This window comes from Ischnura elegans, chromosome 3 (genome assembly GCF_921293095.1).
Source record: "Ischnura elegans chromosome 3, ioIscEleg1.1, whole genome shotgun sequence".
Lineage (NCBI taxonomy): Eukaryota > Metazoa > Arthropoda > Insecta > Odonata > Coenagrionidae > Ischnura > Ischnura elegans.
Window position 1 is genome coordinate 5,702,889 of NC_060248.1, and position 15,012 is coordinate 5,717,900.

Here is a 15,012-nt window from a genome sequence, read left to right on the forward strand (position 1 = left end):
ACATAGATATTTTAAATTTAGTAATTCCCATGATTGATATATTTCGTGCAAATTCAAAGTAAAGTTTTTTGCATGGAGGGCAAGTGAAATGAAACAAAAATGTTTTTTTTCTACCAGGAGGGAAACAAGTATACGAGGCCTACGTTTAGTTTTGTTCCTGCACAGTTTGGAATATTGAATTATGTGCAATTACCATGCAGAGGAAACGTACGATGTTGCAAGAGTTACCTTCATAAGACAGTTGAGGAGAATTGCAAGCGCTGCTTCCAAAAGGAAATTTAAGAATTTTAACAAGTCAACTGAACTATCACTACAGAATAGTATTTTACATGAAAATCAATACATACTATTTTGTTAGAGTAGGTTATTAACAAAATAAGCAGCGCCTGGGTGGAATTCAGAAAGGCGTTGCCAAGGTTATCTTTATGTTTAGATGTAACTGTTTCTCTTGTTCGCAGTGGATGTGTACGTTATAACCTCTTATAAATAAAAGGCTTTTCCTGCGTGTGCTCACAGGTTATGGGCCCAGGGTGTATTAAGAGCCTATAAAAGAGGTTACGGAGTTTATAAAACATACGTAGGTGCTGTCGGGTGAAATGGCATCGTTATACAATCAAGACGAAACAACTACGAAAGTTCCAGTGCTGAACTCAAACAATCATTTCGCATGGTCATTACGAGTAAAGGCGGAGTTACTTTTACGTGATGCATGGGAGGCTATCGTCGGTTACGAAGACGCATTGGACGCATCACTCACTCAAGGCGAAGTTCGGAGGCGAGCCAAAAGCAATACCATCGCACTATCCATTCTTTATAAAACGGTAGGTGATGAATTTTTGGGAGATATTGCTGACTGTACGACCGCAAGAGAAGCAAGGAGGATTTTAGATGATTTGTGCAATAGTGAAGGGCTGGTTAATGGCGCAATGGTACTGAAGGAGCTTACACACTGCACCAAAACACCGGAGATGCCCATTCAGGAATACTTTGCAAAAATGCACAATTTGCAGAAGAGAGCAGCAAAAGGTGGATTTGAATTGTCCGATAAACAAGTCGTGGGAATTATTCTCGGAAATTTACTGGAAGAATACCAAGTCTTTTTTCAGTCCTGGGAGATAGATTCAAGTAAGTTGTCCACAACTTTACTGAAATCAAAGCTTATTACGGCAGAGAAGAAATTGCAGTTGATGGGAGAAATCGGGGAAAATAATCATCACGCATTCCGAACTGTTCAGAAGCCTGCAATGAAAGTTAAATCGAGAATACAATCAATAGGCGAGGGAAGTAAGGTGAAGAATGGAAAGGGAGATGAAACAAACATATTCAGAAGTTACTCGAACGATAAAAGGTTTTGGTGCTTTGCCTGTGGGAAGAAGGGACATATTTCAAAGAATTGCCCCAGGAAGAAGAAACATGAAGGGGAAAGAATCATAGTTGAACAGAAGAAGGCGTCAACAGCCATCGTGTCCAGGGAATATGTGTCGCTCTGCGCGAAGAGGAAAGTACCTGATGGCCAGGGAGTGTGGTTATTGGACTGTGGTGCTTCAGATCACATGTGCCCCCGAAGAAAACTATTTCACCACCTTGAACCAATGGAAGGAGAAGTAGAGGTAGGTGACGGCACCCCTTTAAGAATTGAAGGCAAGGGAAGTGTGATGCTGAACATATCAGACGAATGCGGAGGTAAAGATGTGGAACTTAAGAAAGTTCTCTACATACCAGCACTACAAGATAGCCTAATTTCGCTAGGGCAAATCGAGGAGAAAGGTTGCAAGATAGAGACCTTCAACGGCGTAGCAAATATCTATCTTAGGGAGATACTAATTCTCAGAGCAGTAAGAGTCGCTCGACTTTACTATGTGTCGACTGTGGGAGGCATCAGTATACAGGAGATTAGTGAAGAATTTACCAATATGGGGAAGAAGGCTTCCAGAGTTACCTTTGCACAGAGGCACACACACCTTGAACCAATGGACTGGGAGAAGAGGTTGGCTGAAGTAGAAAAGCTGGAGACATCGCTTCAGGAGGCAGAGAAACAGGCCAGCGATTGGAAAAGGAAAGCAGAAGTTAGTAGGGCAATAAAAGCGGCTAAGCAGGCTGAAATGGATGCCTTTAAAAGTCGTTTGTCCACAGTAATGGCCAAGGGAGAGCATAGTGACCAGCTAATACTATTCCTCAATGAGTGTTTGAAGAGCAAAGATAGTACTATTAAGGAGAAAGAATTAGAAATGAAGGCAATGGCAGAAGAACATAGGAAAGAAAAGAAAAATTTAACGATGCAGCTGATGAAAGAGCAGGCAAAAGTCAATAATTTGGAAGATGCACTGGAGAAGAAAAATATGATGGTAGAAAAGTTACAAGAAGCCCTCCATAGCATGAATGTTTCTCCAAGCTCAAATGATAACTCACTGGTAATTCCCGCAATGAGATCCGGAAATTTCAAGTCCTCGGAGTATGCTTTAAGAGCCATGATGCAGGCTGCTGAGGTTGAAAAGCTCAGATTAATGGAATTGGTGGCTGTATTGAATAAACACCTGAAGGAAGAGCAATCACAGACAGACCACGCCTTGAAACAACTGGAGATGGAAAAACGAAAGCAGGAGAAGACGATGACTAGGGAGGAGCTCGAAGCGAGAGGTGGAGAGCCAGAGGAGGTAACACCCATCCAGGGGCCATGGGAGGTAATCATCGCCTGTGAAAATGAGCCTGCCTGTGAAGGAGTAGCGGAAGGTGGTCTACCACATAGGTCTCAGAGACAGAGGAATCCCAAGACCTGTCCTTGCTGCAGAAGGTCCAGATAGCAACATCCCGGAGGATGCAGAGGCACTGAGTGGACCAGATGCGGAGAAGTGTCATTATATCATGTATCAAGAAGTATCATTATATATGATTATATGTCATACACCAAGAAGTATCATTATATCAGGGAGATGGTAAAAACAGGGGAGGTTTCATTCCAGTTTGTCAGATAAAAAGATAATGTCGCTGATATGTTGACAAAGCCACTGTCAGGAACTAAGACGAAAGAATTTTGTAAGATGTTAAATCTTAAGGTGTGCTAAGAGATTTATATTTCAAATTATTATTTTGTCAATCCCGAGGGGAGGTGTTAGAGTACGTTATTAACAAAATAAGCAGCGCCTGGGTGGAATTCAGAAAGGCGTTGCCAAGGTTATGTTTATATTTAGATGTAACTGTTTCTCTTGTTCGCAGTGGATGTGTACGTTATAACCTCTTATAAATAAAAGGCTTTTCCTGCGTGTGCTAACATATTTAATACTGAATACTTTGCATCTACATTAATTATTATTTCTACATTTCCCTTAGGAAGGTCAACAGTCTAAAAACACAGTTGCTAAAAATGAAGAAATGGATTAATGCCTCCTATTTGCAAGAATTTGGTTATGATAAATGGTAAATTAAAATGTAACTTAATGAAGAAATTTTATTTAATTTGGAAATATCTCTACATTTTCTTTACATATTACTCAGCAATACTTTTGACCCAGGCAACTACCGTCCGATTTCATTAACATCGATTATAGGCAAGATACTTGAGCATATCGTCATTAGCAATATCATGACTTTCTTGGACAGACATAACTTCCTCCATAACAGCCAACACGGATTCCGAAAAGGTAGATCATGTGAAACACAGATCGTGCTCTTTCTTCATGATGTTATAAAATCTGGTGAATCGAAAAGACAAGTTGACACACTATTTCTAGATTTTAAGAAAGCTTTCAACCCTGTACCGCACAACAAACTTTTATGTAATACAGTCATGTGGATTAAACGAAACAGTTGTAAACTGGGTACGCGATTTTCTCAGTGATCGTAAACGAAAAGTAGTTCTTGAAGTAATTAGCTCTGATGTTATAAAAGTTACATCAGGTGTTCCACAAGGCGTAATCGGCCCCCTGTTATTCATTATATACATTAATGATCTCTGCTCCTGCATTAGCAGTAAAATAAGTTTATTTGCTGACGATGCTGTCATCTATCACAAAATTATAGTGACCACTGACTATAGAATGCTATTATCGGACTTAACAACGTTCATTTGTGGAGCCAAGAATGGGGACTCGAACTTAATCTGAGCAAATGCATTATGGTACATTTCTTGCGGAATTCGTCCAACTCTAACCATGTTTATGCAGTGGTTGGTGTTAACATAAAGAGAACAGACGAAGTGAAATACCTGGGAGTTAGGATAACCTCGAACCTCACATGAGGGACACACAAAGAATATTTGCGGCATAGCACTGAAGAAATTAGGATTCGGCAAGCATATTATGGGAAGATTTTCGGATGAGAAAGTAAAAGAAAGGTGCTATTTAGCACTCATCCCACCGCACTTTGAATATGCAGCAAGCATATGTGACCCAGTGCAGAAAGACTTAATCCGCAAACTGAATTAAACACAAAGGAAGGCTGCGCGTTTCGTCAAAATCTGCTACGGGCATAAAGACAGTGTTAGGCAAATTAGGCTAGGAGCCGCTGGAGACTCGGAGGCTGCGTGCTAGGTTTAGATTGCTTGAACAATTGAGAATGGATATCTTTATGAGACAGAGAACATAATATTAGTCACACTATATATCCAGGTCCGATAGAAGCGATAAATTAAGAGATGTTTTGCCGAACGCATAGATATGGGAATTCGTTTTTGCCCTGAACCAAATAGGACTTTAATAAACGCGAGTCCCAACTTTGTTAAAGCACTTCATTTTTTTTTAGCTGTGAACAGCTGGTGTCCAAACATCCCCTGCCACATGCCTTTTAGGTGGCTTGCGGGGTATTATGTAGATGTAGATGAATACTAAAATATCGAATGCAGAAGGCGGTTGTAATTAAGGGATTTTTGTATCCCCCTTGAATAAGCTCAATGCCTGCAAAATATCCTTGCTATACACCAATGAATATTCCAAGTGCAATATTCCAGGAATATTCTTCTTGAAATATATTTCTAGAATAAATTTCTAAAGCACATCCCAGTAATATTTCTAGAAGAATATTCCTGGCATATGCTTTAAGGTGGACGTATGTACCAGAAATATCCCTAAGATATTCAGAGAACATTGAGAATATTCTAGGAATATTTCTGAGAGGATCATTATGTAAGAGTTTAAAGAAAAAGTAGGTGAAGAGTTTGATCTGGAGTAAAACTATTTACGGTGCGGAAACGTGGACACTGAGGAAAGAAGATGAGAGAAGATTGGAGGCATTCAAGATGTGGGTATGGAGAAGAATGGAGAGTGTGAAATGGGCGGAGAGGAAAAGGGACGACAAAGTGCTGGACATGGTGGGTGAGGAGAGGAGCTTTTAGATGATACACGGAGGAGACAATGTATGGATGGAGCGAATCCTTAGCGGGTAGGGGATGTTGAAAATGGTGTTGGAGGGTAGAAAGTTAGGGAAAGGGAGGGGAAGGAAAAGAATAGTATTTTTAGATAGATTGAAAGGGAGTAGACCTTACAGTGAATTGAAGAAGGCAGCGCTAGAAGGAAAGGGAGGCTCCCAGACCACTTCTTTAGTACTCCATGTAAACCTACCTTAACCCATTTATGCCCAGTGGGTCGTTTTCGACCCACTTCGTAGAAAAATTCTTTCATGGTGTTGTGAAAGAATATACTGCTACAATGTTTTCGTCCGAGTTTTGTGAGCTCAGAGCAACATTGTAGAGGAGCCGTGGTGTTCAACACTCCCGTCTTCACATTGAAATCGGCAGTTACATCCAAGATGGCTGAGAAGCACGCGGACGCTCCTGGCCGAAGGCGAGTATTTTACACGTTCTATTATTTACTTATTATTGGTTCGCTTAGTGTAGCGTGCGAAGTATGCCTGCACATTTTTCTTAACTTTTCTCTACAATAATAGCATTATCGTTTGAGTGGCATGCGACTAAGTGTAAGGTGGGTCGAAAACGACCCACTGGGCACGGAGCCGCAAATGAGCATATCCCTGGCACACTTTTTTGCATTTTTTATTTTTTTATTTTATTTAATTTAACATCCATAATATTAATAATCTTGATTATAAATAATAATTATTATACATATATGCCATCAATTTTAACAAATTTATACCTATATAGGCACACAAATTAAGCATTAGACGGTGATTTTCCTATGTTTTTCTCAATCGCAGACGATTGACACTGACTGTGGCCGAAATCTTAGATGCTCTTGAGTGTTATGACGGCCAGTATCTCGACGGCGTTCACGGTGGGACAATTTATATCACCCCACCAAGTGACGAAGGTGATGTAACCGATGGGGATTCCGGAAATGAAGAGTGTGCGGATCCTGACCGGCTCTCGAGGCGCCAGCTCCAAGCTGAAGCAGAGCTGGTCATTCCAAATAGTAAAGACGAAGATGATAAAAGAGAGACTACATCATCTATAGTAGCTAATCGTATTGCGGAGCAAGTCGACGAATCAAATGTAGCAAATAATATGAGAGAATCACGCAGTATTCGTGTGAGAAGAGCAGCAGCATGTCATGCGGTAAGTAGTAAATCCCTCCGCACTTATTGGCACAAACTTGTGACATCATTCATATTAATGTTGAGTATTTTTATTTACCCACAGAGTGTACCGCATGAACCTCATTCGCAAGACACATCATTCGCGAATCCTACCATGACTGCTGTCATGGAAGAGAGAAATGCGTTAGAAAACAGGTTTACTTGGGTCGAACAAGGAGACATAGCTCCTCCCCCGGAGAGCCAGTGTTATCTGAAGCATTCATCCGCAGCATCTGTAAGTGAAGACGCGCATCCTCTAGAATTTTTAAACATATTTCTATCGGAAGATATTGTAAGATTGATAACTGAGCACACTAATAGATATGCTATTCGTGCAAACAAGCCAAACATCCAAGTCAGTATTGACGAAATGTATACATTTATTGGCATTTTGTTTTTGAGTGGGTATGTTCCCTTGCCTAGGCGACGGATGTTTTGGGAATTAAGTGATGATGTTCACAATAGCTTAGTTAGTAACTCGATGCGTCGCAACAGATTTGAAGAAATTCTATCGGTGCTTCATGTTTGTGATAACGATACGATAAACCCAGCCGACAGGATGGCAAAGGTTAGGCCTTTGATCGATTCCTTAAATTCCATATGCATTGCAAATATTATTCCCAACGAGAACAAAATTTCAATCGATGAGGCAATGGTGCGGTACTTCGGGAAGCACGGTTGCAAGCAGTTTTTAAAAGGAAAGCCGATTAGATTTGGGTACAAGGCTTGGGTGATGGCTCAAAGAAATGGGTATTGCATCTGTTTCGATCTGTATCAAGGTAAAAATGGTCTTAAATCCAGAGCACAAGATTTAGGTCTAGGTGAATCAGTAGTTATTGACTTTTGCGATACATTACTCACTGAATTCCCCAATGATAAATTTGATGTATTTTTTGATAATTTCTTTACCTCAGCTAAGCTAATAGCACATCTCACCAACAAAGGAATAGGTGCGACAGGAACAACCCGTACAGACCGTACTGGGCGATGTCCTCTTCCAAATAAGAAAACTATGCAGAAACGAAAAAGGGGAGATTACGAATCAAAATTTGACTCAAACAATAAAACTATTGCCATAATGTGGAAGGATAACAGTGTTGTTACCATGTTATCAAACACGTATGGAGTAGAACCTTTACAGGAGGCTAAACGTTACTCGGCTGCAGAGAAAAAAAAGATTATGGTCCCACAGCCGTATGTAGTAGCACAGTATAACAAAAGCATGGGTGGTGTAGACTTAATGGATAATAATAACTACTCCATCAATATCCGCGGGAAAAAGTGGTACACACCAATTATATTTTGGATTTTAGATATTGCAATGAATAATGCGTGGATATTATGTAGGTACCACGGTCTTGCATTGGACAACCTCACCTTCCGTAGGCAGGTAGTCCAAGCCATGCTTCAGAAATATGGGACAGCAGCAAAGCGAGCGGGATACACCAAGGATACTGCAAGTAAACCTCTAAGACAAGATCACGGTGGACACCTGCTAATGTCAACAGGTGCACGACGTAGATGTGCTGTGTGCCACAGTAAGACGGTAAAAGCCTGCCAAAGGTGCCATGTGAACTTGCACGATAAATGCTTTGAACGATTTCACCGAGTTTAGGAGCCATCTCATATGATATTTTATTTGTTTAAGTTAAAATAGTTCATTTTATTGTTCCAAGGTTCCTTTAGCTAATTCCTTTCAACTTTTGTTTTGACTTGAAGAGCTCTTATCCTTCTATCTTAGATCTTCCAATAATCCGGTATAGTTCAATAAAAAAACTTTTTTTGGTTTTGTTGCATTTGCTATTGTAAAAACCATAGCTAATGCTTTATACTAAACTATAATTGACAAAGTGTATTTATTTATATTTTAATGTGTTAGTTTTTAATTTTTTTAACATTTTAATGTGTTATTGAGTTGTAGCATGATATTAAAAGAACGTTTATTGCTGAATGAACAAAAATGTACTTGCGAAAAAAAATGTATTTTTTAATTGTTTAAACATTTACAATACAGTATGTAGCCAAAGAAACGTAAAAAAAGTTGTAAATATTGTTTTTTTAACGATTTAAATAAAATTATAAATAATCAAAATATCTCTCTCAAATTTCACCTTATTTGCCACTTCGTGCCCAGTGGGTCGTTTTCGACCCAGGGTATTACTACGATCTGGAGTACTAAGGAATTTTTTAAGCATTTTTCTAGTGTTCCTGAAACCATTTGCAACAACTTTTGTGAAAAATTCAATACCTTATGCGAAAAAAAAATTCTGGGCATAAATGGGTTAATCGGTAGAATACTATAATAATAATTCCAATCCCCCTTTGAGAATATTCCAAGCATATTCATGGGATATTCCTCTGCTGTATGGGTCATAGCATAAAATTCTTCACTACATCCTCTAATGAAGGACCAACAGAAGACTTGTGATCACGTCCACTACATACCTAAAAGTAGAAATCTCCCAAACCCCTCTTCATGCACACCCACCATACTAGGATGATCAAATTACAAAATCACTTATCAAAATGATATAGAGCATTTCATGATTTGTTTCTATTCCAATCCAACATAATGCACAAAAAATTTTGTGCAAAGACAGAACTTTTAGAATGCTGCTTCCGCTAGCTACATTAGAGACATGTAAAAACAAATACCTATTTTTTGTTAACATGGGTGCTATAAAATTGAAAAAAAAAAAATTGAATGACTTTGAGAAAAGCAAAACCAAGTGAAGCAACCTGGATCATCTGTGACATGTGGTCTCAAAACACTTGCAAAATTTCCAAATCAAAAAAGAATAGGATTATTGCATGTAAATTGTAAGAGGGAACAGGGTAATGGGGAACAAAGAAAATGATAATGAACGGTGCATGGGTATCAGTTAAAATATTTCATATCTCTGGAAAAATCTCTAATATAAATTGATCATTTTCAAAAGAAGTACCACCGGTGAGAGAACTGATTTTCATAAAAGACTAATATAATATATATCTCCCCTCGTAAATGACATTTTATGAATTATAATGTGAAATCAAGAGTATTTTGAGCTTTTACATATAATTTCTATTTACTATTCTTCTCAGTGAAAATATTTATTTTCATAATTGTAACAACAAATACATGAGGATTTACATTGTAAAGTCAACCTCCATAAATCCGTTGTTTGAATCTCTATAAATATATCATTATAGTATCGGGAAAATCTGGATGTTTTAATAAAATCAGGTAAGTACTTGAAATAATTTAAAAAATGAATCTTGATAATGCCGGAAAATAGCCTAGGCAGTCTTCGCAAATCCCACCCGAAATGGGCTGGCAGTAAATGGGATAATCAATTCTACTCTTTCTTTTTCTACTTTATTACATGAACGTGGCGCTACGTTGCGAAGACACTCACCAAATGAGTCACTTGCGCCATTTGACTTCACAGAACAAACGGCGTTAGCTTCAGCATGCGAAAACTAATAAGTCTCAAAAACATATTAGTACTTCCGAATCGAATAGAATACAAAGTGAAATCCTAAATATCTACAACTTTACTCGCCAACGTAAACGATGAAAATTTAGACTCTTGTCATTTAGACTAAAAGGAATATACAGAACATGGGCAAAACGTATTAATGTTATATGCTGAAACAAACGAGGATTAGTTATCAAAACCTGTGAATCAGGAACACGACAGAGCTAATTATGAATCGGAACTTCCATCAACCAAGCATTGACTATTGTCATTCATATTTCCAATAAAGTTGCACCCAATATCTGAACAACACAGTAAACTGCAGTGATATCAGTTAAATAATAAATTTGACAATAAAGAAATAAAAACACAGGAACTAACCGGTGTTGAGAATAGTGACCATAACCCAAATCATGAGCAGCCAAGGAGCCATTTCACCGCAGCAACAGCGAAAAAATCACTTGTCTTCCTCGAAAACACCTCTAACCCAGCGAACATGGAGTAAAATGAAGGGCAGTTTGAAGAGTCTGCATAAGCTGACTAAACGCAAAAATTGCAGCATCAGTCATTTTCCGGAGAGATCACCGAATCGAGCGCTCGCTGCGTTCGCCCAATCCGTGATAACACATGATAAACTCAGGCAGTATCACTACGCGATAATATTAGTATCGGAAAACGAAGTTTAAAATGGTTGAAAATATAAATCAAGTACTTAATAATGGCTTTTATATATGAAATAACTATTTTAAAATTTTAATTGACTCAAATATTTCTATGCACAGTAGAACTATTTTATGTTGCCCGCCATAGTTTTCTGAAAACCGGCGGAAACTTTCGAATGGTATGAAAAAAACTATCGTTTCTCGAAAATTTAATTGCGTGTTTTCATTATTTTAAATCATTCAATTTTGAAACGTAAATATAAGTGATTAAAAATATATCTTATTATTATCATTATCCCCGATGCAAGTCTCTCTCCTGACATGCAAGATTGTCATTTAAATAGAAAAAATATTACCACACTTATTAATAGCCACCTGTTGCTCACATATTTATCAATTTTCCTTTTGATACTCATGGAAAGTGAGGAATTGTTCGTTCATGTAATAAAGGAATCGATAAGGCGACGTATCTCCGATTTACTACTCGTCTTATTTGGACGAAAATGTCGTTTCGTGTGTGTTCCTCAAAAGTATGAATTTAAATTCGAATGCTGTTTTCAGTTTATCAGTTCAATTGAGAACCGTCGTAAACTAATATTTCCCCGCTGGTATTCAATATAATGCGGTTCTTCCTTTCCATAATTACAGAAGAATTAAATATTTTCCACTTTAAAAAAAGGTAAGAACTGTAATGAATGAAACATGAAAATATTTTTCTCTCTTCACCATGGTATTAATATTTACAACCTCCTTGATGTATTTAGTATGTGTCGGTATATGTAGGGATGTAGGTAAAGGTTCTTGGAGGAGGTTGTAAATATTTACAACCACCTACTTAGTTTTTGGCTATTAGCAATCCTTCCTCTGAGATTTTTGACAGTGAGGCAGTGAGCAAGAAGTAGTGTTGAGAGTGCTCTCCAGAGGGCCAGAGGACGTAAATCGCTCAAATACGTTCTTCCATTTTTATTTCAAATGGCGGCGGGTTCGGCGGGAAGTGCGTTGGGATTTTATGTCGTTTGCATTAACGGAAAATATCGGTTCTCTAAGATTAATTTTTGATGCGAAATATTTAGCTTACGCTCTTTTTATGTTCATAGGTTTTAGCTGAAAGAACTTCAACTTTATACGGAAATAATTATTGTCCTTGAGAATATGGATAACGGCGAGAACTGCAAAATTAAAACATTAATGGAAATTGCCAGACCCTTAACTGAACAGGTGAGAACTACATACTGCATTGAAGCAAATATCAATCTAAAATACTTATAATATAAATTCGACTTATTCCTCCTATTCAATGGTAATTATGGTCACGGTGAATATTATCAGTGGCCAACTTTGTCATAAGTACGGTAATAAATCTATTTCCATTATAATATTCTATTCATAACTTATCACGGGCTGAAACTGTCTATTTTAATAATGTAACAATTTGCTGCTTACATTACTTGGTCTATTTGATTTGTTAATGAGTGGCCATTCATGAAAACTAAATTCCATTTGTACGCCCTTGGTGACATTAATTTACGCCTCTACTCATATTTTGTATTGTAGGTAAAGTGCTTAAGATTTAATCGTGAGATAGCGACAGCATATTTGCGTATGAGCTAGTTGCTAGACCAACTTTTCTTGTTAAGTTCAACTGTTGAAACCCCTGCTGAAGAATATTGAATAATAATAATATATTTATTTGCCTGGAGATCTTAGTACATACATGTTCCATGATATACGGCACGTCAATGTTAAGTTACAAAAAAAAGACATTTAAGGAAATAATAATAAACATTACCTATACAGAACATATTTACATAGTTAAATATTCGTCAATAGAATAAAATAAATGCATAAAAAAGAACTCCTTCACCTTATATAGTGTATAGAATATAGTGTAGTTAAGTTATTATCAAGGGAATAGTAGATTACAATACTGAACTATAAGAATTTTTTAATTGGAAGCACAAAGTATTTTACACTCATATTTGTCATGATACTCTGCATATCAATTATGAAGTGAATAGTGCTTTCCACCATCATCACACAAGGACAAAAAACTGTATTCATCGCAACTATTTACACACCAGAGCTGCCAAAATTGAACCCAAAGAAATGAACATTAAATTGTGCAATAATTTGCCATCATGTATAAAAGAATTAATAAAACCCATCAATGCTAAGTCTGGTCTGAGATAATACTAACAAAAATAAGCTGTTCTCTTGGATCGATGAGTACCTCATTGACTCTTCATGTTAAACATTCTTCTCTCTTCACGTTTATAATACGTGAATATATGTGTTTGAATATGAATTGCCTTATATCCTTGCATAGGTATACATTTATGAGATATCCGGACAAATGAAGATTTATTGTTCTTATGTGTTGGCCTTTGAAAATATAGATAACATGAGAGATCATGAGGAAATGTCATCTTTTATTTATGGTTTATATTCTGATTCAAGGCATGCTTGAATATATATGATTTCTTTACACGGTTAGATTGAAATCTTAAATGATACCTATGCAAAAAGTATTTTTATCTATATATTATTTTATATTTTTAGATCTTTTTGAGTGTATAATTCATTTTCCTGTGCCATATTTTAGCTTATTTTTTTTTTTTTTCCTGTTCACATTAATTTATAAATTTTCTTATCCACTTTGTATTCTTAATATTATTTTCCTAAGTGTTGAATTTTTTATGTTCCCAGGTGGCCCTTATCAATGGATTTAATCTTTGCACTGAAGATAAACAAGTCATAGAGAAACTTGTTGACCTACCACTGGCTGAGGTATGTTCCAACTTATTTCAAGAGGAAATTTTAGACCATTCCTCAGATTCCAAAACTGCAGCATTTGAAGCTTTGGAGACAATCACAACTGCCATGGATAATTTAGCTGAAGTTTTAAACCAGAAGCAGGCAAGTTTTGTTTTACGAATGGGTATGACATATGTCCAATACTTTTTACCTCAATATTGAGGTAAAAAGTATTGGACCTGTGTCGATGCTTAAGGAAGAATCCAAGTGGGTATTTTATCCCATAGCCCTCTTAAAATTGAACCTTTATAGAGAATCGAACTTGATATTCATGTGCATAGTGGCCTGCAAGCCGCCTCCATAGGCCTGTGGGATAGGAGGGACGAGGTATCAGGAAACCTATTAATAATAATATATAATAATAATAATATATTTATTAACTCCGTCGGGATACAATTATCCATGGGTTTCGTCAAGATACAGAGAGACATAAAAGAATCACAAAACACAGCTTACAAAATATCAAAAAAATTCTTGAACACTAATAACATTTATAAAATATCATTAAAAAATTCTTGGACACTATAATAACCTTTGTTACATAGCAAGTTTCTCAATCTATTCTTAAAAACCTTTTTTGAGGAAAGGATTTCATATCAGAGGGAAGCCTATTGTAGATTGCAGCAATAGAGTGATATGGTCCCTTCTGGCATTGTCTAAATGAATACAGATAACTGTGAATGTCACTTTTTGATCTAGTGTTGTGACTGTGAAAATCAGAGTTAACACGGAAGTAATACGGATAGCACTTCACAAACATGGCACATGAGAGAATGTAAACACATGGAAGTGTGAGGATCTTGAGGGACACAAACAGTGGCCGACCACTTGTTCGTATTGGAACTTTACAGATGGCCTTAATGGCTTGTTTCTGTAAAGAGAAGGCTTTAGCTGCAGTAGGGGAGTTACCCCAAAACATGATACCATATGACAATAGTGAGTGTACTTTGGCAAAGTACACAGCTTTTAGAACATATATAGAAACAAGAGGAGAGAGTTTCCTTATCATATAAATACCTACTGAAAGTTTCTTATTAATTTCAAAAACATGAGTTGACCAGTCAAGAGTGTCATCAAGCTGTAGACCTAATAATTTCACGGTGGACGAGGTGGAGAAATCCGAATGAGGAGGCAGAGTAGGAATCTCATGAGAGAACTTGTTGCGAAAGAGAATACAAGTGGTTTTAGCCTCATTCAGAACCATTCTGTTAAGGTGGCACCACTGCAACATCTCATCTTTTGTAGTCGAGGCCAAATGATCCAAGAGAGGTAAAGTACTAGCGGATAAGAGATTAGAAGTATCGTCAGCATACATAACAGTGGAGCAATATGAGAAGTGTTTAGGAAGATCATTAATGAAGAGGAGAAACAGTAGAGGACCAAGGATAGAACCTTGAGGTACTCCAACCGGTACTTTCAAGGGACTGGATTTAATTTCCACAACTCCTGCAAGTGATTGATGAGTGTAACTCACAAACTGCGATCTGTCACTAAGGAATGATGATATCCAATTATAAGAGTTATTAGTGATTCCCAAGCACTGAAGTTTG

At 37.2% G+C, this 15,012-nt stretch overlaps 2 protein-coding genes across 5 annotated transcripts in view; one reads left to right on the forward strand and one right to left on the reverse strand.

The window, feature by feature from the left end:
* LOC124155369 overlaps positions 1–10,591 on the reverse strand; it is a 138,769-nt gene extending 128,178 nt beyond the window's left edge. The window contains exon 1 of the mRNA XM_046529126.1: positions 10,368–10,591. Coding sequence (XP_046385082.1) covers positions 10,368–10,419 — 52 coding nt within the window. The 5' untranslated portion in view covers positions 10,420–10,591. The remainder of the gene's footprint in view (positions 1–10,367) is intronic.
* A 974-nt stretch (positions 10,592–11,565) lies between these two features.
* Positions 11,566–15,012, forward strand: part of LOC124155370 (serendipity locus protein alpha-like) — a 76,872-nt gene continuing 73,425 nt past the window's right edge. For 3 of the 4 annotated variants that reach the window (XM_046529127.1, XM_046529130.1, XM_046529129.1), the window contains exons 1-2: positions 11,649–11,866; positions 13,355–13,564. In XM_046529127.1, the coding sequence (XP_046385083.1) occupies positions 11,801–11,866; positions 13,355–13,564 (276 nt within the window). In that variant the 5' untranslated portion in view covers positions 11,649–11,800. The other variant, XM_046529128.1, reaches the window with a different exon arrangement.